At 42.4% G+C, this 27,114-nt stretch overlaps 1 protein-coding gene across 1 annotated transcript in view; it reads right to left on the bottom strand.

The window, feature by feature from the left end:
- The window catches only part of PIWIL1 (piwi like RNA-mediated gene silencing 1), a 240,637-nt gene that overhangs the window by 24,257 nt on the left and 189,266 nt on the right, over positions 1–27,114 (bottom strand). Inside the window, exons 16-18 of the mRNA XM_075176746.1 lie at positions 26,473–26,576; positions 15,512–15,582; positions 12,188–12,341 (exon numbers count right to left, since the gene is read on the bottom strand). Of these exons, the coding sequence (XP_075032847.1) occupies positions 12,188–12,341; positions 15,512–15,582; positions 26,473–26,576 (329 nt within the window). The remainder of the gene's footprint in view (positions 1–12,187; positions 12,342–15,511; positions 15,583–26,472; positions 26,577–27,114) is intronic.

The following is a 27,114-nucleotide window of genomic DNA, read 5'->3' on the forward strand; positions in this document are numbered from 1 at the left end:
GTGGCAAGGAAAGAAGCAGGCCTTCGCTTTTCTTTAAGAGTGCTAGTTCTGCAACTGTCGTTTCTTGTTAGGTCAGTTATGACGATGCAAGACCTTTTAATTCGGACTCAAAAAATGGTGCCCAAATACTTTTAAGTGTAAAAGCCGAGCTGGAAGAAAACAGTGAGGCATTAGAAGAAACTGTGCTCAGATTCAGATTCAGAAATGGCACAAATCCCTGAAGAGAGTCTATCCATGAGTGCTATGTGTAAGCCTGACCTTTCTGATACTATACTCATACAGAAGCCTCCTTTCAGCATTTCTGCAGATTTGTGGATGAGCAGAGCAAGTGTAGCCGATGATACACAAATTGAGGATGCCACTTTGGAATTGCAAGAGGATGAAAGGGATATTTGTGCAGCTGACGACGGCGCTAATGAAAATGTGGATCACGATGATGATGTTTGTGTAAGTCCTGCACCAGTGGAAGCAGTTCTTGACAGTGATAAGGCGATCATTGTCATGCCTGGGCATAAAACCAAAAAATCCACCTCTTATGTGTGAAATAATTTTTACCCAAATCCCAACAACAGTTGTCTAGCCATTTGTAGCGTTTGTAAAGCCAGTCAGTAGAGGAAGGGACATTAACCATCTAGGAACTGTTAGGAACCCCTCCAGCCGACACAACACTACCCGGAGTCTACTCTGCCAGTCAGGTGTTCACTGGAGCCCCTGATGGTGGAGACAGACTGGGCTGCAGACTGACAGAGGGTCGTGAAGTGTGTACCGGCTGGGGAGAACCCAGGCAAGAAGAGTCAGGTCCACGCAGAGGTCAAAGGTCGGCAGCAGGTAACAGTAACAATGAACAAGCTGAGGTCAGAGGTCACAGGCAAAGTAGCAGAACGGGTAAACGAGCCAAGGATCAGGGTCACAGGAAACACAAGCGAAGTCAAATACGAAGCCAAGGGTCATACACGGGAAATCAAAACGTAGATACAGGAAACAGGAATTGGAACAAGCAGGTCAGCAGACTGGAGCACAGAAGCTATAACCGGCAATGAGGCAGCAGACCTCATTGCCTTAAATACCAGTGGCCACCAATCAGAGCCTAGCTCTGAATTAGACACAGCCCCCAGCATAATTAATAGGTTGCATTAATTAGCCCACAGGCTAGAGAATATGGTGAGCGCTGCGCCCGGCTTCCTCTCATTGCCGGGACGCAGCGCTGAAGCGTCTTCTCGTTGCCCCGGCAGCGGCCGGGTCAAGGCCGGAAGTGACGTCCCGGTCGCCATAGCGACGGCCGGGACGCAGGTGAGTGAGTCGCGGCGGCTGGGCACCGCCGCGGCCCGTAACAGTACCCCCCCTTGAGGAGGGGTCGAGGGACCCCGACATCCAGGTTTTCTTGGGAACCTCCTGAAGAATTCCTTCAATTGTTTAGGGGCATGGAGTTGTCTCCGCGGAACCCAAGATCGCTCTTCTAACCCGCGGTTCGTCCACTGCACCAGGAAGTGCACCTGTCCTTGCACTTTTTTGGAATCTAAAATCCTTTGAACCACATATCTTAGTGGCTTACTCGAACTTCCCCCAGGCACAGTTGAGGGTTAGCTAGGATACAATACCGGCTTCAACAATGAACAATGAAATGTGTTGGGAGTTCTCAACGAGGCCGGAATTTTTAACCTAAATGCGACGGGGTTCACCTGTTTGATGATAGGAAACGGCCCGATGAACTTAGGGCCCAACTTCTTGCAAGGCTGTCTGAGCCTGATATTTTTTGTAGACAGCCACACCTTCTGGCCAACCTTGAGGGAGCAGGTGGTACGATGTCGGTCCGAATTTTTTTTTGCCACAAGTGAGGCTTGTCTCAATGATGAGTGAACTTTCTTCCAGATAACTCTGAGATCTCTTGCAGTGGAGCGGATCTCCTGGATACCAACGGACTGGAGTGAATACAGGGAGTTAGATCTGGGGTGAAAACCATAATTGCAGAAGAACGGAGAGATTTTAGTAGCTGAGTGACAGGAATTATTACAGGCAAATTCCGCCCAGGTTAACAAGGAAGACCAATTATCGTGGAACTCCGATGTGTAGCATCGCAGAAACTTTTCTAGGGACTGGTTAACCCTTTCAGTTTGCCCATTTGACTGAGGGTGGTAGGTGGATGATAAACTGACCTTGATTCCGAGAAGGGTACAGAAGGATCTCCAGAATTGTGCTATAAACTGAGAACCCCGATCAGAGACGATGTCAGTAGGGAGTCCATGGAGCCTGAAAATATGTTGAATGAATAAGAGAGCCAAATCCCGAGCAGAAGGCAGTTTGGTTAACGGAAGGAAGTGTGACATTTTGCTGAACCGGTCTACCACGACCCAAATCGTGTTGTGTCCTGCAGAAGGTGGTAAATGCACTACAAAGTCCATAGACAGATGAGTCCATGGTTTCGCAGGAGGGCCCAAAGGAACTAATTGGCCTACTGGACGGATCCTAGGGACTTTGTTTCTAGCACAAATCTCACATGAGAGGACATGCCTCTTGACGTCGGCAGACATGGATGGCCACCAGACCGTGCGGGAAAGGATTTCTAGCGTATTGTAAATTCCAGGGTGCCCAGCAGGCCTACTGCAATGTGCTTCCGCAAGAACCGCCTTTCTTAAGTGGACTGGAACAAAAAGTCGTTGCTCCGGAGTAGCATCTGGGACTAATTTCTGGAATCTCTGCAGTGTGACACTCAGATCTTGGGTTAACCCAGCATGGATTATGAAAGGAGGAATAATCGACTCTGGGTTAGTAACTGGAACATGGTGTGCCATGAAACTCCTGGACAGGGCATCTGCCCGGACATTCTTGGAACCTGGTCTGTAGGTGATCAGGAAATTGAACCGGGTAAAAAATAATGCCCAGCAGGCCTGTCTAGGGTTTAAACGCTTGGCTGACTGTATATATTGCAAGTTCTTGTGGTCTGTAATGACAGAGATCTGATGTGAAGCACCCTCCAATCAATGCCGCCACTCCTCGAAGGCCCACTTGATTGCCAATAGTTCTCTATTACCAACGTCGTAGTTGGCTTCTGCTGAAGAGAACTGACGGGAGAAATAGGCACATGGGTGTAGACGATTAGTATGAGGATCCTTCTGTGATAGAATGGCGCCGGCCCCGACCTCTAGAACAAATGCTTTAGCTGGATCTGGATGTTTAAGGACCTCAGCTGAGATAAAGGCCTTTTTCAGACTTTTGAATGAGGCTACTGCTTGAGACGACCAATTAGTTGGGTCCATTCCTTTACGGGTCAAAGCGACAATGGGAGCCACAATGTCAGCGAAGTTGTGAATGAACCTTCGATAATAATTGGAGAAGCCCAGAAACCTCTGTACCGCCTTTAGATTGTTGGGTTGTACCCAATCCACAATAGCCTGGAACTTTGTTGAATCCATAGAAAATCCCTCAGAAGAGATTACGTAACCTAAAAAGGATACCTTCTGCACCTCAAACTCACACTTTTCCAGCTTGACGTAGAGATGGTTTTCTCGCAATTTTTGTAAGACTTGTTTGACGCGAGTCTGATGTGCGAGTAAAGATTTGGAATAGATGAGGATATCATCTAAATAGATGACCACAAAACCACCCAGGAAGTCTCGGAGGACCTCGTTGATCAAGTCCTGGAACACTGCAGGCGCATTGCTGAGGCCAAACGGCATGACCAGATACTCGTAGTGGCCAGAGTGCGTATTGAAAGCCGTATTCCACTCATCTCCTTCTTTGATACGGATGAGATTATACGCTCCACGAAGGTCGATTTTAGTGAAGACAGTAGCTCCTCTTAGCTGATCAAACAATACTGAGATGAGCGGAAGGGGATAGGTGTTCTTAAATGTGATATGATTCAATCCCCGGTAGTCAATACAAGGTCTTAACCCTCCGTCCTTTTTTGATACAAAGAAGCATCCTGCTCCTACGGGAGATTTAGATGGCCTGATGAAGCCTTTCTCCAGGTTTTCGTCGATATATTCCTGCATGGATTTTGTTTCTGGAGCAGAAAGGGAATACAAACGCCCCTTAGGTAACTTGGAACCAGGAATAAGTTCGATGGCACAGTCAAAGTCACGATGTGGCAGTAAGGTATCAGCAGCCTTCTTGGAGAACACGTCCCAGAATTCATGATACTGTGAGGGAAGCCGCTCCGGAATAGGCTGAATCATACGCAGAGACAGTGACAAACAAGACTGTGTACAATAAGTACTCCACTTGACAATCTCTCCTTTTACCCAGTCTATGACAGGGTTATGACAGGAAAGCCATGGGTGGCCCAAGATCATAGGAACCGACGAACAATCGATCAGGAAGAAGGTGATTGACTCAGAATGGAGAGCTCCGATCTTCAACTGTAGTGGCGGGGTCTCCCAGGAAATCTTGCCACCAGGCAACGGACCTCCGTCTAAGCCACAGACAATAATGGCAGAGTTGAGTTTTACCATCGGAATTCCGGCAGAGCGGGCAAACTCAATATCAAGGAAGTTGCCTGCAGCTCCGCTATCAATGAAGGCCGACAGGTCCACAGAGCGAGCCCGGAAGGTGAGCTGTGCAAGGATTAATACAGCATTTTTCGGGGAGATAATTTGCAGACCTAGGTGAACTTTCCCCTCATTCCCTAGGCATGGTCTTTTCCCCGACTTATTTGGGCAAGAACGGGAGAAATGGCCTTTTATGCCACAGTAGAGACATAGACCTTGCGAACGTCTCCTGTCTCTCTCCTCAGAAGAGAGACGATATGCTCCTAATTGCATAGGCTCCTCACCATCCTGGGAAACAGGAACGAAGGCGGATGGAGGTGATGATGTTTCCTTTTCAGTTTTCCGCTCCTTATATCTCCTGTCAATTTTAATGGAGAGGTGCATCAGATCCTCCAGAGAGCTAGGAGACGGGTATTGCACCAAAGAATCTTTAATCTGTTCAGATAGGCCGAGACGGAACTGACTTCGTAAGGCAGGGTCGTTCTATCCACTATCAGGTGACCATCTACGGAATTCAGCGCAGTATTCTTCTGCCGACCGTCGGCCTTGTTTCAAGGACCGTAGATGAGCTTCCGCGGAGGCCACTCGATCCGGGTCATCATACAGTAGACCCAATGCCTCGAAGAAGGAGTCTACGGACTGCATGACCCGACTGGTCTGCGGCAAAGAAAACGCCCAGGACTGGGGGTCACCCTGTAGAAGGGAAATAATAATCCCAACTCTTTGCTGCTCTGAACCGGAGGAGCGGGGTCTCATCCGAAAATAGAGCTTGCAGCTCTCCCTGAAGTTCCGAAACAGGGTTCTATTTCCGGAGAACCCATCTGGTAATTTCATTTTGGGTTCACAGATGGGACCAGGTTGTGAAGCTTTTGTGGCTTCTTCTTGAACAGACATACGCTCAGCCAATCCCTGCATCATCTGATACAAGGACTCAACGTGGCCTGCTAGGGTTTGTGACGGAGACGGTGTGGATCCACTTGCATCCATTCTAACCTCGTCTCCGTGAGTGGGCCGGTTATAATGTTAGGAACCCCTCCAGCCGGCACAACACAACCCGGAGTCTACTCTGCCAGTCAGGTGTTCACTGGAGCCCCTGATGGTGGGGACAGACTGGGCTGCAGACTGACAGAGGGTCGTGAAGTGTGTACCGGCTGGGGAGAACCCAGGCAAGAAGAGTCAGGTCCACGCAGAGGTCAAAGGTCGGCAGCAGGTAACAATAACAATGAACAAGCTGAGGTCAGAGGTCACAGGCAAAGTAGCAGAATGGGTAAACGAGCCAAGGAACAGGGTCACAGGAAACACAAGCGAAGTCAAATACGAAGCCAAGGGTCATACACGGGAAATCAAAACGTAGATACAGGAAACAGGAACTGGAACAAGCAGGACAGCAGACTGGAGCACAGAAGCTATAACCGGCAATGAGGCAGCAGACCTCATTGCCTTAAATACCAGTGGCCACCAATCAGAGCCTAGCTCTGAATTAGACACAGCCCCCAGCATAATTAATAGGTTGCATTAATTATCCCACAGGCTAGAGAATATGGTGAGCGCTGCGCCCGGCTTCCTCTCATTGCCGGGACGCAGCGCTGAAGCGTCTTCTCGTTGCCCCGGCAGCGGCTGGGTCAAGGCCGGAAGTGACGTCCCGGTCGCCATAGCGACGGCCGGGACGCAGGTGAGTGAGTCGCGGCGGCTGGGCACCGCCGCGGCTCGTAACAGGAACCTCATCCATGTTACGCCATTTGAAGAAAGTTCATGGGAAGCTTTTCAGAAAATCAAAAACTTATGCTAAAAATTAAATCAAGCAGTCCAGCATCAGCTAGCACCCTTTTCTCACCTAGATCCTGCAATCTACACCCACAACACCATCCTCATCAATATCCTCACTAGTGATCGGAGTTATTCCCGCATTCAAGTTGTTAAGGCTAGATGACTCCTTCACTATCCAGGATTCCACTGAAGAATTCTTTAGCATTATTTCCCATGTTGCTGCTGGACGATCTTCATCCCAGAAGCAGACCATATAGAAGACTACTAGTAGTTTACAACAATTGACTGTTAAACAATCCTTTGCAAGAGGAAGCAAGTATGAAAGCTGTCACTCAGTCGCAAAGCGGATCACAGACGCCATGGCGACTATGCTAGTATTAGATCTGCGTCCAATATCCACTATTAATGCAGCTGGTGTAAGACAGTTAACTGAGGTCTTGTGTCCCCGTTACCAAATACCATCACGACACCATTTTACTAGAAAAGCTATTCCTCACCTCAACAAGAAGGCTCATAAAACTATAATTATTGGTCTACAAAATGCCATTCTACAAACTGTACACTTAACTAGAGATATGTGGACAAGCGGAAGTGGGCAAAAAGATTATATGACTGTGGCAGCCCACTAGGTTGGTTATTCGCTCTCTCAAGCAGGAATAGCAGCAGCATGTACCCAACTATGTCAGATTTTTCACAGGCAGGCTACTCTGTGTATCACCGGGTTCATTAAGAGGCATACAACTGACAGTCTGTTACAAAAACTGAGGGATGTCATTGATACATGGCTTATCCCACTTGAACTCTCCTTAGGATATGTCATTTCTGATAACGCCTCCAAATATTGTTAAAGCATTACAGCTGGGTGAATTCCAACACACTCCCTGTTTTACTCACACAATCAACTTGGTGGTGCAGAGCTTTTTGAAAAATAACAGGGACAAGCAGGAGATGCTGTATGGGGCCCGTAAAATTTTGGGACATTTCTGGCATTCTGTGACAGCATGTAGGAGATTGCAGCAGCTACTAGAACAATTTAATTTGCCCTGCCACCAACTGTAGCAACAAGTGGTAGCAAGGTGGAATTCCACCCTTTACAAGTTTCTGAGGATCAGTAAAAAGAAATCAGTCTTAGGGGCATATTCAATTCCGATCCGATGTAACGCGCGCAGTACTGCCGGTAATACGGTACCGCAATAACGCAGATTTTCGTATGCAGCCCGTAGGGCTGCGAACGAAAAGCCACGTTATTGCGGTACCGCGGATTAGGTTCGCGGCCATTCCGGCGCGATCCCGCGGATCGGAATTGAAAATGCCCCTTAGAGTTCATTAGTTTGTTAAACTGTACCTGTTACCAGGCCTGTTTCTGTAGGAGTTTGTTAAACCTTTTTAACATATCTCCCAAGGACAATTCCATCTTGCACCATTTGACATTTTGGCTTTGGTCTATCATATTTTGTGCCAGTCGACAATTCAGTTTTCAACAGTATTATTAGGTGGCCAATTCACATGGTGGACAGTATGATTAGGTAGACTATTCAAATGTGAAATGTATTATTATAGGGCTAGGGATATGGTTAAGGACATGTGTAGGGGATAGGTATAAGGACAGGTCTAGGGATAGGGACAGTCTAGGGATAGAGACATTTCAATTGTCAACCTAATACTGTCTACATTGCAATTGATGTCCTAATAATACTGTTGACGTCATTATATTGTCGACTTTATAACTTCGTCCACTCTGCTGCTTCCGAAGGACAATTCCATCTTTTACAACTTTTCTTTTCTGCCACTGCTGTGTTGCAAAGTTTCATAAATGTGTTATGAACTGCCGTGTGTTTGTGCCATTACTAATCGACAGAGCAACCAGGCAGCTCACTGCAGCCTTAGAGTTCATTGACAGAACTGTTAACTTACCTGCCTTAAGCCCACTCTTAACTTGTTTTGTGGGGGCCCATATAAACCAAGCACTTCAGCCACAAAAGTGGCACTCCTTGTCGCTGAAGTGCTTGGTTTGTTAAAGTGTGCATGTCATTTTTAAGATCCATTATAAGGGTGGGTGGGAGGTCCTAAGGACAATTCCATCTTGCACCACTTTTCCTGTCAGCTACCGCTGTGTGCCAATGTTGCCTAGATGTGATATAAACTGTTGTGTGCTTTGAAAAACTTAACTTTACCAAGAGACCCACTGATGTTGAAGATGACTCAGCAAAACATTTTGACATCTGTTCTGGTCTACTCTAAAAGAATTGACCAAAATTCAAGACACCGCTGCCGTAACTCCACCTGATCCTATTATCAACATCCAAAGAATGGTGGAGGATTTTTTTTTATTTTTTTTTTATTTTTTAACGGTATAAAGACAACAGTTTTATTAACAAAGAACAGCATTACTTGCAGAAGTACTGAAAGCATGTATGTCTAAATAGACGTGTATATCTATTACTCAAACCATCCAATTTGCTGCTGTTTCCCCAGTATTGCACAAAGTGTCTGTAATCTGCAGTTTATGTCAAAGGTACCTAGCTATATTTACATTTTTTGGGGATTTGGGTGGATTCGAAGCTCAGTGATGACCTTGCTTTTTGCTGTGAATGTCAATGGCTCTTTTTAGTGCACTCTAGGGAACAAGATCTGATATACTCATGGTAAAGTGATCACAGCCAATTTTTGGACACCTAGCGGATTTACCTTTCTGAAGTTTGTTTTCAATCATCCTTTCAATTGCTTCTCTCTCGTACATGTGACCACACACTTTTGAGTTCACCATCTCCAACTGTGTTATAGGACAAGTGAAATTCGCAATGCTTTGGGTGATGACGATCTGCTCGTCTTCATCTTCCAAAGCTTCGCCTGCAGGGGCCAGTGACACACCCATTTTTTTTTCTCAGGTCTCTTAGCTGTTCTTTAAACTGGACATATTTATCATCCTGCCTCAGGGCCTCCTCTGTATTATTCTTCTGAAGCACAGTGTATCTCTCCTGTACAAGCTCTCTGAATCCGGGATCTCATCCAATGGGTCACGTTTTAACTCAAGTACGGTCTCAACTGCATATTGGTTTAAATCTCTGTTCAATGCAGCATATTCCAACATGACGGATTCCATGCTGCCCATATGATCAATGTCACAATCTGTCTGAAAAAGATATAATGCCACTCCAGTTGCAATATCCAATCCTGTGTCTACATAAGTTTGGCAGCTCTTCAGAGATAAGAGGGAGGTATCCACAGAGGAGAAGGATATTAAAGATGCAGCATGAGCAGACATGGTTTAATGATTACCTGGGCGTGATGAATTCGGTTTCGGGCTCACATGCAGAACGCGCTTTGTCAAGGATTATTTTAACGACAGCATAGAAATAGACACGTCATTCAGTCCCTTTACATACTGGGAGGGAAAAAAAGAAATTTGGAGACCCATGTACAAACTCGCTTTGCAATATCTAAGCTGCCCACCCTCCAGAGTGGGCATCTTAGGTATTGCTGCCAACACGAAAAGAGTTTTCAGCACAGCTGGGAACCTTGTTAGTGATCGGCGAAGGAGACAACTTCCTAAAAACTAGGAAAAGATGATCAAAAAAATGAACTACAAATTCCACGAGGAAGGTCTTTACCTCAAAGTACAGAGACTTCAGTAAAGGTGCATTCCAGCAGGGATGATTTAATATTGTGTGAGGATGATGTACACACTGATAAGGGTGATGATGATGATAACATCTTGCCACTGTAGAGTTCATTCACAGCCCTGTTGGACTTAAGGCAGCTAAGCAATTGGCAATACGTAAAAGAGATAGTCCCCTTGGTGCAATGGTAATCAGTATTTATGCCATACAGATAACATATACCAAAGATTTGCAATTTTATTACTGGTATAAATATATAACATTCTCACCTTTTGTTACTGCAGAATATACATCTATTGGTTGGTCTATCCAGAGACTAGAATATTGAAGACCAGGCTACCTACCACCTGGCAAAATTTGGAGTGATCTGTTGATGTTTACTGCATCACCAAAATTATACTGAAATTTCTATCTTCACAATCCTTAATTAGAGGATTTTTACCTCACTACACACACTGATCTTGGTACTGACCCAACGACTGATATTGAGACCTATTATGGTATTTATTGATTACTGTGCTATATGCATGACATGTGATATGATTTGCCTCTGGTAAGAAGGTGTAATAAATTCCGCTACAGGCTGCAAACTTTATTTATAAATATCACATATATATTTATACCAGCAATAAAATTGCAAATGTTTAGATATATGTTATTTGTATTGCATAAATAGTGTTTACTGATTACCATTGCGCCTTGGGGACTATCTCTTTTACGTATTCCCATTTATCTAAAGGTTGGAAATTCCTTTTGACCTTTTTGTTTCCCCCAGGCAGCCATCTCTGTTACATATCATATAGTAAGGGACCGTGGACCCCACCCCTCTTCTCCTTGAGCTAAGCTATTGGTAGCTTGTTTTGTGGAGGCCCAAAGAAACCAAGCACTTTAGACACAAAAGTGGCACTTCTTGTCGCTGGAGTGCTTAGGTTGTTAAACTCTACATGTCCATTTTAATATCTAACATAAGGATGGGTGGGAGGCCAAGAACAATGCCAAAACCAAAACACGAAGTTAATACAGATCCAAAACCAACATCTCTAGTAACAACCCACCACATATGTCTCCATTCTGAAACCATAATACATCTGTCTCCATTCTGAAAACATAAATCAAGCAGGATGTACCTATATTTGTAATTGTATTAACTCAAATTTCAGGTCTGTTAGACAGTTATGCAGGGCCGTCTCTTCCATTGGGCACGATGGGCAGGTGCCCGGGGGCCCTGCAGGCAAGTGGGGCCCGTCCGAATCTTTAAAAAAATAATAAAAAAAATAATTTAAAATACTCACCTTGCGGTCACATCAGCGGTGATCCGGCTGCCTCCCTGGTCCCCTCTTCCGTGCTGTGATCGCAGTGAATGCTGGGCGTGATGTCACGCCCAGCATTCACTGCAACCACAGCACGGAAGAGGGCAGAAGAGACTCAGCAGCGCAGAAAAAAAAAGAGGATTGGACTTAAGGTAAGTTAAGGGGGTCCCTATATATATATATATATATATATATATATATATATATGTAAAAAAAAGTAATTATATATATATATATATATATATATATATATATATATATATATATATAAATCACGTTTTGTTTTTTTTACACACACACTATTTATATATATATATATATATATATATATATATATATATATATATATATGGGCATTTATATTGCCACGCAGCTGGTACCACATACAGTATGGGATATACCGAGCGTGGGCTTGTTGCCAAGCAGCTGGTACCATATATAATGTGGGATATACCGAGCGCAGGCTTATTTTTCTCTGGTTTTGTTTAAAATATTGCCTTTTTGTCATAGCAGCTGTCCATCAAGCCTATTTAAGGCACATTTGGGTGTGGCTCACAAGCCTGCCTTTGCTAGATGTAAACCCCTATACCTGGGAGGTGAGTGCATCTAATTTTAACTGCATTTTAATAGTGTTTAAAGCATATAGGTCAGTGTAGGACCTGCATATAATGAGGTACCCTTGACGTGGGATGCAGGCTTAAGTCTTTTGATAAAAATATGAACTAATACCTCATGTTTTTATTTTGCTAGACACACACAGATATGCAGTTTAAAGGATAAGCGCTGAGAACTTTCTTTCTGGTTTTTTTATATATATATATATATATATATATATATATATATATATATATAATTTTTTTTTTTTTTTTAGGGGCCCGGTACACTGCATTGCCCGGGAGCCCATAACGTAGTTAAGGTGGCCCTGCAGTTATGTATAATGTTTTGAAGAATTCTTAAATGTGGAATTAGTGCATCTCTAGTAAATAGAAAGTTTAAAGTATACCTGTAGTCTTTTCCTGTAGATTTTATGCAGTGTAGCAACTGGGAAATTTCATAGTCGACAATTGTTTTGAGTTGACCATCTCCAACTCCATCTCTATAGATCATGATACGTGATGGAAGAGCTTTGTTGTAAGCATACCAGGAATTTAAAGCAGCTATAAAGAATACAATAGTTTACAAGTCTGGACAACCTTACAGTATTATGGACAAAAAATATGACAACTTTTAAATATATGTATTAGATTGTTAAAAAAGCATTATAGATAAAATATCCCAAATCTGGTCCTCTTTTCCCTAAAACAATCGGATCATAAGTTTTGTACTTTGCTAATTAGAGCCATCAAACCTGTTAGCCTTGAGTGCCTCTATACAAGTTCACTTCAAGATTAAGTAGACATTTCCTTATAGATCAAAGCTAGCTCATTTTCTAGGGTGGGCACTTCATTATTTTATGTGGTTAAATTTCTTATTTTTATCTTATACCTTACTATACCTTTGTTACGAATATGCTCATGAATAAGAAATTATATAGGTGAAGTGTGTAAATGATACAATATTGACACGACTGTACCTTATTTTTTATTACGTGGAATACCCTAAAGCTGGGTACACACTACAGAAATTTCAACCAACTTTTTATGCCGAGCGATTTTACATGCGATCGATGTTCTGATTGCTCGGTCCATGGACTGCATACACACTAGCCTTGTTTAGGACGATAAAGGGAAGAGTGTACGTCCCTTTAGCGACTTTTTACAGCCATGTTGTTGTGAGCAATGACTGTAATTTCGTACTCACTGTTGTGGATTGGTCAGAAGTTTATACACACTACACAACGGAAACGAGATTAGAACGAAAATATTAAACGGTACGACCAACCAAATGAGGCGACAATCGTCCATTTGGGCAGACTTTCGACCATCGTGTCACTGCACACACTGACCCGACTTTTGAACGAGCGGTCGTATGTCGGCTGATTTAGCCGATTATTGGATGAAAACTGTGTAGTGTGTACCCAGCTTAAGAAGGTGCTTTGGAACACAAAAGCTATGGATCTTTTTAACCTATATAAGGTTATCAATTGGTAACTGGAGGATTGGTGCTGTAAAGTTGGAATAATAAAACATATTATATAATATATCTATGTTAGTAATATAGTGTCAGGTCATATGACAGAACCTCCATATGGTGATTATTACATGGTGTGTGATATGCACTATAAAAAAGGAATGTATGTAAAGGGCATTCTTGAAGTGACCAAATTGGCAGACTTCCTGGACCTCATTTATAAAGTGTACTAGAGATTTGCCTATTCTCCAAACTCAGGAGAAGCTTCTGTAACCTCTAAGTGCACTTATAGGTCCAAACTCCTACCACTTTAGAACCACCTCATTTATTTAACTGTTCACTGTATTGCTTCTAAATACAACTTGGTTCAGAATAATTTATGGATTTAAATAATTATGGAAAATTTATTTTGTGTTTGAACCATTTCTTGTACATTGGGCAAAGTGCAGGTAGAAATGGGATTCACTGATAAACTAGAAGTAGAAGGCGCAACATGCAACCCATTAAGAGAATAGGAAAACACCCCATCTCCGCCAGTTCAAAACCGATCTTAAATAGTGTGCATGCGCCCGGATGCCACAGAAGATGGGACGCGGCGCTGATCCTAAAGGTGCCCCGGTCGTTGCCTAGCTGATGGCCGGAACAGAGATACTGAGGAAAAACGTCCCGGCTGTTGGTACGACAGCCGGGATGCACGAGAAAGCGGCCCGATGCAAACCTCGGCTCGCTACAACTAATACTGTGAACGACATCTCTACTCTTTCTCTAAGCTATTATCGGTCGCAAGTATGCACACTTGTACATCTAGTGAACATGCTGCTGTGTTTGAGCTGGACAATTATTTAGATGCCAAAGATAAAAAACAGCACTTCCCTAGTGGTGTAGTAAGCAGCTGCCTTTAACCGTCTTACAGCTATCAGTATAAAAAAGTATACCAAAACTTTATAGCATAGTCTTGGGATACAACAGTATCCGGACTGCTAATCAACATAAATCATACAAGCTATTCCAATACCCCTGGCGCCACCTTCTACATCGGAATCAATTGGGTGGATATTGTACTGTAACACTATATTTATTAAATAATAAAGTCACAGCCATTATAAACTGTCCTTATTAGAATAAAAACAGGTGGTATTCCACAACCTGTGTCTAAAAACAATGGCATACATTATGCAATTTGCAGTTCATTGTACATTCGTCAGTGATACAATCTGAAAATCTTTAAATATTAGTGTGCACACATATTAGATCATATTGTCAGTTGCGTGAGCACTCACGTTAATCTTTAGTTGATTAGCGTTCCTCTGTGGTATAAAAGATGTTGCTTTCTGTAATGAAGTGTTCCTTCCTGGAGTTTTTGCCCTTTTCAGTACGTCTTACTTGGTAGCCGTGCAGAGTACGCTTCCTACACGTGGTATTAACTTGGGAACTCTCTGTGCGTTCCAAAAGCCGAACTTCCGGTTTCGGCTGTTGGTATTGGTGCGCACGTACGTCTATGCGTTCCACCACAGCACATAGTCTTTAATGTGGTCTGATTCAATAAGTTTATGTTCCCGTTCTACTCCTAGGCATTTAACCTATACTTGCTTTATTTCTCAAATGGGAATCTCTTATCTTTGATACTTCTGGCTACTATTCATATATGCTGATTTTATAGTTGAAGCTAAGTTAAACCTTTGCTATTTAACTTGCCAATGTTGTGTGCTCTGTTTCCTTTCAATAGCTTTTACTGAGGTGCAAATTAACACAGGTGTGTCAAAAACTCTTGAGAATAATTGGACATTTCTATCTGTAAAAATATGCTAATCATTATACACATAACAAAAACAATATCACAGGAGGACCATTCAGTAGAATCTGCAGGGCTTCTGGAAAAAAACAACCACTTGAGATATTTTATATGTCGGTATATAAAACTACCACCACTCAGTGTTCTTCCCAGAAAATTTTGCCAGCCGAGTGGCATTAAGAAGTTGCCGGGTGGAAACGATGTAAAACTTTACAATAATACTGAAAAATGTTGGAGGTTATTGCCCACATCTGCCATGACTGATGGTCAATAATCTAACACACACTGCTGGCTGTAGTGCTCACATAGTGCCTGTTCTAATATGAGAAACAATAGCTTATTCTCTTATAATAGGTCTCTAAGCGCCGGTTGGCAAGTAAAAACAGCTGAGTGCAGCACCTGGGGAAAAAATGCTGGCGAGAACACCATTAACATATACAAAAGTAAGCTACATTGATTTTATACCTTGCATACAGACTTTGAGTCCATCAACAACTTCTTGCTTTTGATCCTGCATAATACATCGAGAAAACCATCTAGAAGGAATAAAACCATTAAATGACAAAACAGAGAAATGGAAATGTAGCTCTTCTATCAACAGTACAAACCACTAAATAAACAAAAAAAAATGATAATACCAGCTTCTGTAGCAGAGTTGAATTCTCAAAATCTGAAAAAACACTTCTTTAGAAAGACCAATATTTTTGTTAAACTCGACATTGGTGATCATGTTTTATGTGAATAACTTTTTAAACACACCAATATTTTACTAAAACTTCAACCCAGCAAATAGAGGGTTGAGTATCAGCCTGTCAAAAATGCAGTCATGTATAATGCTATGGATGAGTGCAGCTTACATGAAGAATGCAGTAGTCTGTTCCAGTAAAAATATTTCAGAACTATTACCATTATTTTACAAAATCTCTTCTTTGGTATGTCATTTAGACCAGTCTTTGGCACAGGCTTTGATAATAAGCATTTCACCTGAGCCCAGAAAGCAAATAAAACAGTTTGGAATTCGGGAAACAAAAAGTGTTTCCTGCGCTGAAAATAACCATCTAAGATAAGGTATCTATTAATCAGCAGCTGTATCAGATTAAAGGTTGATGCCAAACCCACTATAGATTCAAATATAAACAAACAACAGCGCTTAATTAATTAAAAAGCCAGAGAGTAAATATAGTGGCTCATAAAATTATCTTTCCTATGGCAGACATCACTTGTATGACTAGGAATGGTTGAAATAAAACAAATAAATTTATTGTCAGAATACTGATAACATATATAGATCAAAGTAAAAACAATTGGTATAATTTTAAGTATAACGAGACCAGTCTCATATGTGTTTTAGTAGTTTAAGTAATAAGACAGTCTATAGGCTTAAAAATGGATCCGCTGATATGGAAAAACTTTGTATAGCAGTTTATGTCCTACCTCCAATGATAGCCAATAGAACTAAACACAATCACATTATAATTATGCTGATAAAACACCAATAGCACGGAAAAAAGCTGTTGATGAAGGGCTGTGTCTGCAGACCAATTAAGCCTGATCAATATCCACCATCAGTTAGATTCAGCATATATCCACAGGCATTACATCTGGGCAGGTCTTATGTAGATTGAGGTTTGGACGAGTATACAACACCGCCACCGTAGTGAAAAGCATAATAATAAAGAATAATGCAGTAAAGAATTCCACTTGACAGTATGACATCAAGCCAGAGAGACCAATAACCAGCGGTTATTCTCACTGTAGACGCGTTTCGTTCAAACTTTTTCAAAGACAAAGTGAGTGTGTGATAGGTCAGTATTTATTGGATAGTCTCAGATAGTTTCTCCAATGACTAATTAGTAAATGAGCATATTCTAATCATGTGTGTGTTCATTGGCATGGGCATAGGTTTCAGTGTTTGCTAAGAAATACCCTTTGTGCATCAGTAGCTGTGTTAAGAGTTGTAGTGTTATTTGTTTACTGTATTTTACGGTTATACCTTGAGCAATACATGTCTGCCATCTGTACAGCTCTACGGACCTCATGTGGCTCCCTTATAAATAAACATCAACAATAATAAAAATAACACGCACCACATGTTGCTAACTCAATGAATATGGGTGATATGATAGGAGGACAAGAAGGGCCCCAGTGCTGAGACATACACTATATGGGCAAAAGTATTTGGACACTTAACCATTACACCAACAGGGGCTGTTAATGACATTTTATTCAAATACATATACTTTAATATGGAGCTGGTCCCCGTTTTGCAGTGATAACAGCTTCTACTTTTCTTGGAAGGCTTTCCACAAGATGTTGGAGTGTTTCTGTGAGAATTTGTGCCCATTAATTCTGTAGAGGAGTGGCTCCCAAAGTGTGCGCCGTGGCCAGGAAGAGAAAACAATCTATCTAGCCTGCTATCTCATAGCCTGCACATCTTCAAATGCTCCATTAAAACCCATCTCTTAAGGGAAGCTGACCATTCCTCTGTCTATCCTATCCCCTCCCCATCATGATCCCACTTCACCAATATTAATACTCTTCTCCCTCCTTCTCTTTCCCCCTCTGATCATCTAACCACCTGCTCATTTTTTATCCCCCAGTCCTCCACCCCTCCTTCCTGCTTTGTGTCTCTTGTTTGTCTGCCCTCTTATCCTGGTGTCCTCCTCCTTTTGTTCATTTCCCCTTGGCTACCCTACTCGATATCCTCATCTCTAGGCCCCAACCCTTGATCTCATCTTCTCAGCTCACTAGCTTTATCCTGTTAGCTGCGCCCTCACTCTAGGGCAAAGGTAAAGCTTACTATATTCCTCTCTTCCCTGCTTTAGTTCTCTCCCGCCTCCACGCTCTAGTTTCTTAGTATCCTGCCTTCTACTTAAGCCTCCTTAGTACTAGTGGATTTATTACTTACTGCACTTTATTTCTACTTCCCTGTAAGCCTTGTCCTGTTTTGTCCTATGCTCTACTGGGTTGATGGTTTACTGCACTTTGTTTGTCATAGCCTGTAGGCTGTGTCCTGTTTTTGTTTTGTTCTGTTTTACCCATGCTCTATGTACAGTGCTGCAGACACTTTGTGGCGCCTCATAAACGATAATAATAATAATAATAATAATAATAATACTACTACAATGCTCAGCCACAACATTAAAATCACCTGCTTAACATTGTGTAGGTCCCCTCGCGCCACCATAGCAGCTCTGACCCTTTGATGCATGGACTCAACAAGTGCTCTGAAGGTGTCCTGTGGTATCTGGCACCAAGACATTTGCAGAAGATCCTTTGAGTCCTGTAAGTAACGAGGTGTGGGCTCCATGGCTCAAACATATTTTTCCAGCAAACTCCACAGATGCTCGATTGGACTGAGATCTGGGGAATTTGGAGGCCAAGTCGACACCTTGAACTTTGGCATATTTATCAAATCATTATGCAGTGTGGCAGGGTGCTTTATTCTGCTGAAAGAGGTCACTGACCAGGAAACACTGTTGCCATAAATGGGAGAACTTGGTCTGCAACAATGTTTAGGTAGGTGGTATGTGTCAAAGTAACATCCCAAGGTTTTACAGCAGAACACTGCCCAGAGCATCACACTGCCTCTGCAGACTTGCCTTTTTCCCCACAGTGCATCCTAGTGGCTCTTTTTCCCCACATGAAAAAGAGCCATCCACATGAATCAAAAGAAAACATGATTTATCAGACCAGACCATCTTCTTACATTTCTCCATGGTCCACTCACGTGCCCATTGCAGGCGCTTTCAGTGGTGGACAGGGGTCATCATAGGCACTCTGACCAATCAGCGTTTACGCAGCAAGCTGAGATGCACTTTGTGTTCTGAAATCATCTATCATATTCAGAATTAACTTTTTCAGCATTTTGTGGTACAGTAGCTCATCTGTGGGATTGGACCAGACAGTCTAACCTTCAATCCCCATGCGCATCAATGAGAGTAAGGCGCCCATGACCTTGTAGCCGGTTGTCCTTCGATGGACCACTTTTGGAAGGTTCTAACCACTTCATACTGGGAACACTCCACAAGACCTTTCATTTTGGAAATGTTTTGACCCAGTCGTCTATCACAATTAGGCCCTTCTCAAAGTTGCTCAGATACTTGCGCTTGCTAACTTTTCCTGATTCCAACACATCAACTTTAAGAACTGACTGGTCGCTCGCTGCCTAATACATCTCACCCATTGTCAGGTGTCATTGTAGTGAGATAGTCAATGTTATTCACTTCACGTCAGTGGTGTTAATGTTGTGGACTGTGGATTTTTAAAATGTGTCAATCAGTAATGCTGTGCAGCAGCAAGGAGATATGGAAAACATGCACTGCTAGGGCTTAGTAGTAGATTTGAGAAAACCTGTATTAAAAGTATATTATCACAGTGTCTATTGGAATCAAAATGTTACTATGTGCCAAGAAGTTAAATGTAAACCCATCATTACACAATGCAGTTTGCACCTTAATGTCCAAAACAGTTACTGTGCATTGGCTTTCCTGACAAAATCTCATGTATTCTTATTAAAACAGGCCTATCATTTAGTATTATATTAGATTAAATGTGTTTGTAATTTTGGGATTAGGTAAATATGTGCAACATCACAAAAAATACTCTCTTCCTGAATTTTCCCGATAGATACTTCTACACACAAGTTAGTTACAAAGACAAAAGCAATAGTATAATTTAATTTCTTTAAACAAGGGGATACCTTTCATATATTTTCTGCATCAAAAGAAAATCATCATTGTTTATTTATAAGGTGCCATAAACTCTACAGCAGTTAACACATGACTAGTGATCGTCCTAATAAATTTTTCTCCACATGGCACAGTTGGCTAGATTACTTCAACGCTTCACACTCTATTTCTCAATAAATGAAAATATAGAGATTTTATTCATCTCTTGATCTGAGTCTCACCTCGATCTGTCCTCCCTCCCTTCTTCTCTGTTTTTCCCCTTACTAACACACCCTCCTTATCCCCCCCTCCCCCTCTCTGTTTTCATCTTCTGCTCTTTCCTCTTCCTCAGCCTCTTCCCATCTTCCCTTCATGGAACTTATGCTACCTCATTAACAATCACTTTCGCTCATAATTTATTGCTCATGACGACCATTCCCTCTCTATTGGTTCCGGTGTCCGTGCCCTATCTGTATTACAAACTCTATATGTTCTCTGTTATGAGTTGTATTATTGCATCATCTGTTGTACCACTTTATTCTGAAAAAAGTCAATAAAATTTATTTAAAAAAAACACAAAAAACTCTACAGCAGTTAAGTGTAACTATAACAAATCTTACAAACAGCAAATTAAGGACATTTGATGTTGATGGATAAGATACAGACAGGAAAAGAAGATTTTTATACTTGCGATAAATCCGTTTCTCTGATTCCATCTGGATGACAATGCTACCATAGGGTTGTATGTGGGGAGCTTGGAGTTGGCACTTAACAAGTTAATTTAATATTTTATGACAGACTCCTCCCCTCTGCAACCCCCTCTAGCCTCAGTGTAATACAAAAGCCCAAGGAAGGGGAAACCCCCACAGAAGACGAAGACCAAATAACAGAAGGGAGAGAACGCAGTGTCCTTCAGATGGAATTAGAGAAACAGATTTATCGCAAGTATAAAAATTCTCTTTTCTTTTTCATCCTATCTGGGGGACACTGCTACCTAAAGCAGTCCCTTGAAGGGAGGGCAGCTCTTTTAAGCCCGGCACGCAACACTGCGGCCAAAAACCAGCGGCCGTAGGGCGAACAGTAACTAGGTTACGCATGTGAAATGGCAGCCAAAGGACTATATAACTCCTCGGCCAAGTTGATCCGCTAAAACACCATTAAGTGGAGCCCAGATTGCCACCACGAATTAATGGAATTGGCGCCAAGACATTATGACACAAGGCCGACTCGATAGAGAGACCTGTCGGACAGAGGACAGAATGATCCTAGCGATGGTCTGCTTAGCAGACTTTCCCAACCTCCATATGAAACCACACGAGCAAAAACCAGTCCTCCTAATCTTGGAGAGCCACACCACATGAGAAGGAGACATGAATCATACTGTTAAAGAAAACCTCCTGAGATAAGGTGGAAAGAGACAGCAAGCTCCCGAAGGACCGGCACCAGAAGCTCCAGATTCAATTTGAACCCTAAAAAGCATCGTAGGCCCAGAGAAGGGACTGAATAAGAAAATAACAGACTCAACGGGCACTCTAAAAAAAGATGCAGCCCAATTATTGTACCCTTTATTTGATTTTGAGTGAAGAAACTGTACGAAACAGCCCTTACATCGCATAAAATGGAGAATATGGTATAGCCACATGGGGCCTCAAGCCTTATACGCTGCACCAAGGTCCTTGGGAAAGGAACTCCACTACCACGTGGCTACCACACTTCAACTGAACACGAGGTTTCGATGAAGGTGGTAAGGAATAAATAACTAATGTCGTAGGCCACCTCTTGGTTCCGGGGAAGGAACCTTGGACTTGTGTGCAGTTCTAATTTGGGAAGGGTGTGCACCTGTTGCACATTTCCAGGTCTCAACAATAAACAGTGCAAGTCCGTGAGGGAAAGCCGACTCCAGAACCGCCAGGAATTGAGCCAGAGAATCTCCCTGCAGTAAACTGCGGAAAACGAGACACAGGAAAAAAGACGTTGTGATGCTCACACCCCACAACGAAGTACTGAGCACCCTGTGATACTATGGTAGCCACAGGTTTGCTGGCCACTATTGTGGATGAAAATCCCCTAAACCATCAGAAGCCGACCATAACGGTCTTGAACAAGAGAAGGGGGAGGGAGGAGGTTAGGTCTGTGGGAAGCAGAGGATCCCCTTCTTCCTGGACCCAGCAAAGATAATACTGCACCCAGACCTGGTGCCCAGTTTGAAGTTAGCAGAATTCTAAAAAGAGCCTCCTTCATAGACCTCCCGGAGACTAGGGGACCCTGCACAGTGGGAGGAACAGGTGTCCCATTTGGAACATCCCCTGCATGATCCTGACAGCTACGTCAACAATAGGAGTCCTGGTCATGACGGCGAGATGTATATCAAGTAATCCACTGCTGGCACAGCGTCTGAATCATTGCGTGGAGAGATTGATTTCTCGCCGGGACTGCTGCGACAGAAGTCTACCCAATGAGCCAAGGCTGTAATTTAATGCCTTCAGGCATTCCTGGTTCCACCCAGTCAATTGACAGAAATCACAACCGTGATATTGTCAGACTGGAGGAGGGCTGGAACCCTTAAGGAAGTGACTGAGCCCCCTGCTGGGGCAGTAACATGACCCTATGGGCCAACTTATATCTTTAGAGCACTCTCTCTGATCAGGTACCTGAAGTCGGATACCGATCCCCTCTGGATTAAAAAGAACACTACTCTCCAGACCCATAGGTCTCAGTGTCACCAAGTTCCATGTGCTCAGGGCCAAGGCCTTGTCTGTTGTGAGATTGTCCCATCTCAGGCAGCCATTGAGATATAGGAGTGTGATCCACTGCTGGCACACATCTCTCCGTCATACAAGTTCTGTTTCTAGACAGATCCCAAAAAAGGGTCAATTAGATATTCACTGAAAAGAACGGAGGCCACAGTAGATCTTAACCCAAAGATCAAGAAAGAGATACATATGGTTAGGGAAGCCGAAGGAGGATGATATAACTCCTCAGCAAAATACACCTTGCTAATCTGTTTGTGGGATCCCGTGTAACAGTGTGGAACTGGACTAAACAAGATCCATGCCAAGTCTCTTGGCCTGGTATAAAACAAAACTTGGCCGCAGTACAAAACTTCATAGCGGCAGAGGATAAGGTTAAGTTCTATGAGCCTTCTTTTTACCATCAGGTTTGCTCACCGCCCTGTCTCTAATTAGATAGGGTCCAAGGCTAGGTGACATGCCACCACCAGATCTACAATGTCTTTATGCCTGGAGGTTTCCTTTCAACCCACCTGAGGGGTGAGGCAGAATCCTCCATACCTCTTCTGATTTAGAAGAGTCCTAGTGTGGACAGGCTACGAGGGCAGACTAGAGTGAAACCCTGACACTTACGTTCATAGCGCCTATGTGGGGGAGACCAAGAACCAGATGAAATGGTTAAAGATCTCCACTAACCACTGAGCGATTGGGTTCTCCTGGGAGGACCTCTGATGCTATGTGACCAAGCCAGCCCAGGCCCGTATCTACTTTGGGGCTGGTACTTGCCCCACTTAGAAGGGAGTACAGTAGTGGAAAAAGGCTTCAGCACTAGTTTACATCTTCATCGACCTGGCAAGTAGCTGAACACGTGTCGCTAATGACTGTACACTTGGTTGCACACACTGATATCTGATGTCTTAACATGGGTAAGCCCCACAGTCTGCACGGTCAGCCCCGGGTCTTTCAGTCCACAAGACAGACTATTATATAAAGTATAATCAGTAAATCCTTTTACACGTGTGCTTCTTTTGCAGCCATTGTTTGTGACCAGGTAACTGCAGCAGCAAACCACTTCCTCGTGTTTTTCATATCCAAGGAAAGCAACACAGTCAGAACAGGTGCCGAATGAGAAAATATAGAAGATACCTGTTGTTTATCTGCTTTCAGCACAGACAGTATCTTAATTTGAATGCATATAATATATGATATCTGTTTCAGAGTATACTTCATATCTAACTCTAGACAAGATACTGTACGCCAATGTTTCCCAACTCCAGTCCTCAGAGACCCCTAACAGTGCAGATTTTCCATGTCACAAGTGAAATAATTAGTACCACCTGTGGATCTTTCAAAATGTGTCAGTTAGTAATAAATACACCTGTGCTCTAGCAAAGAGATATGGAAAACATGCACTGTTTAAGGTCCCTGAGGACTAGAGTTAGGAAACAGTGCTGTACACAGCAAAATGTATATTAACTGTGGAATACCATTTGTCAGTTAATGAACAGAGCATCTCATGTACTTATACACATGTACACGAATAGGTACTGAATATCTTAATAATGAACTGTATATTCTATATATATATATATATATATATATATATATATATATATACATATATATATATATATATATATACATACACACACACACATACATACATATAAATACACACACACACACACACACACACACACACACACAGCAAAATGTATATTAACTGTGGAATACCATTTGTCAGTTAATGAACAGAGCATCTCATGTACTTATACACATGTACACGAATAGGTACTGAATATCTTAATAATGAACTGTATATTCTATATATATATATATATATATATATATATATATATATATATATATATATATATATATATATATATATATATATACATACACACACACACATACATACATATAAATACACACACACACACACACACACACACACACACACACACACGGTGGCTAAGTGGTTAGCACTTCTGCCTCACAGTGCTGGGGTCATGAGTTCAATTCCCGACCATGGCCTTATCTGTGTGAAGTTTATATGTTCTCCCCGTGTTTGCGTGGGTTTCCTCCGGGTGTTCCAGTTTCCTCCCACACTCCAAAAACATACTAGTAAATTAATTGGCTGCTATCAAAATAGACCTTAGTCTCTCTTTCTCTCTGTCTGTGTGTATGTTAGGGAATTTAAACTGTAAGCTCCAATGGGGCAGGGACTGATGTGAATGAGTGCTCTGTACAGCGCTGCGGAATCAGTGGAGCTATATAAATAAATGGTGATGATGATATACACACATAGACATATATACATACCCATTGATATACATGCAAAAACATTCATGAAAGTACTTAGCCCGCCAAGGACTTTCAGTGACAGAGAGAGGAGCCTGTAGCCATGTAACTGCTTTCCTGTCTGGAGCTTCAGGAATAAACCATTGTATTGTAGCAGATGAGGGAGAAACACCTAAACGGGCTGCTTCACCCTGCATTCTCTCTTATCCATAATGATATCTGCCAAAAAACGGCTGTTTCTGTGGTGCTTCTATAGTAAGCCCACGTCAGCCTCATACTCTTATTTCTCCTATGTGGGCCAAATCGTGGTTCCTAGTTCCCATCCCCATTTGCGGGGGAGTGATATAATCCAATTTAGGAATGGCCGCCCGCATATTGCAATGTCCGACACTCTCTAGCTAATGGCAGCACAGGACATCTAGCAATACTTTTTTTACTCTCTCTTATTTTGTTTTTTAATATCTATAATAATAATAACAGAAATTAAAAGTAGGTACTTAGCCTCCAGATATTTAGTACACGGTGTCTCAGAGAAAGAGGCCAGTCAGCAAGTCTGTATCTGCAGCCTCTCCGTCTCATGTGTATCTTCTTGCTTCAGGAAGAGTCCGTGTAGCCTGCCAGAACGGGGGAGCCCAGTTCTCCACCTTCTCATAAAGGCTATGTAGGGCACCTGCTGCCTTTTTGGTGCTGCTTCTATATGTTTAAGCACACCACAGCCATTACACCTATTGTCTCTGTTGTAACAAAGATGACACCGAAAGTGTGCACTCAAGTCCCCCCTATGCTTTGAAGAACGGGAGACTTGGTACAATCCATCGAAATGGAGAGTGCCATTTACTGAGTACCGGCGCACTCTGCCCATAGTGGCAGCGCCGGTACCCTTAAATGTAGTGACCTTATGGTCTCTATGCAAGGAAAGGGACTCCGGTGTGACAGCGGTCCCCGAGACCGCTGGCAGTGAGAGCCGTCCTGCTCTCACTGAACTCTGTCGGCTGCAGCCATTTTCTGCATAGGAGTCCCCCGTCAGTTATGCATAGTATCCCAACCAGTGCATGTGCTGCAGTGCAGCTAAGACACAGTTTGTAAAATAAATGAAAATAGAATCAAAATAAAAATAAAATCAGCAAGATGTAGCTACAGAGCAGCCACAGTAAGCCCAACTCCTTGGGCACTTAACAAACACTGAGGCTAGAGAGGGTTGCAGAGGGTAGGAGTCTGTCAGCAAGTATTAAATTAACTTGTTAAGTGCCAACTCCAAGCTCCCCACATACAACCCCATGGTAGCAGTGTCCCCCAGATAGGATGAAAGAGAAACAGAGGATAGAGAGGGTCATGCCCATGAAAGTTTACAATGCAAATTCTAATAAGGGTTACTATTATACAAATTTTGCACTGATGTGCAAGGTAATGTTTTCCATAGGAGGCCTGTTTCAGGTCTCCTCTGCATTTAATATGGCTTTTAAACCCACAAATATAAGTTCATGCACTATTGTGAAGAAATGCTAGATGACCCTCAATCATGCTACTAAGGAGGAATTTTGTCAAAGCAGCTAAAGACAAGTAATTGTTGTCTTGTTAAATATTCAGACCTTCAAGTGGTATGTTCTACTTCCACCAAAATCCAACAAATTATTATGATCCACAATATTTTTATTAATTCTATAACAAGCAAACAGTAAGTTTCTCAAACAGAACTAAAACTAAGATTACAATTTCTTCTTACCGAGTCATTCCTTGGTTCAAACTGGCAACAAAACCAGCAATAGATCTTTTCCCAGCTAAAGTGTCGTGATAACAATCAATGCCAACAATCATCAACTCTTTCAGCTATAATAATATAAAACAAAACGAAATGAATTGCTAATTAATATAATACATTCCTGTTAAAGGCACTTGATAATGCTGGGTATACACATTGTGATATTGCAACAAAAATTGGGCAATTGAAGTAAATTAGCAGCAAATATCAGACAACTGGGTAAATATCACAGTATGTATGGACCAAAAACCACAATAATAATCTCATTAAAGTCTATAACATCATTATAGGACATATTTGTAAATGTGCTTGGAAGATGTCCGTCAATCAGCTTGCAAGTACGAACATTAGCTAGCCTGCATTAAAGGGTCCCAATCGTGTTTGGCATGCATGGGCAGATATTGTGCAAGTTGGCCACAAGTGTAACTGAATTAAGCTTGGGGCTCTTAACTGAATACCAAGTAACATGTATTCAAAAGATCTTTTGCAAACCAACTGTGTAACATTTGTAATAAACTGGTAAACTATTATCAAAGGAGATGTATATACATAGAGATACTTTACTGGTAAAATCCCAATACCCCAGATGTTAGATAGGCTGCTCGG

The sequence above is a fragment of the Mixophyes fleayi genome, chromosome 1 (genome assembly GCF_038048845.1).
Source record: "Mixophyes fleayi isolate aMixFle1 chromosome 1, aMixFle1.hap1, whole genome shotgun sequence".
NCBI lineage: Eukaryota > Metazoa > Chordata > Amphibia > Anura > Limnodynastidae > Mixophyes > Mixophyes fleayi.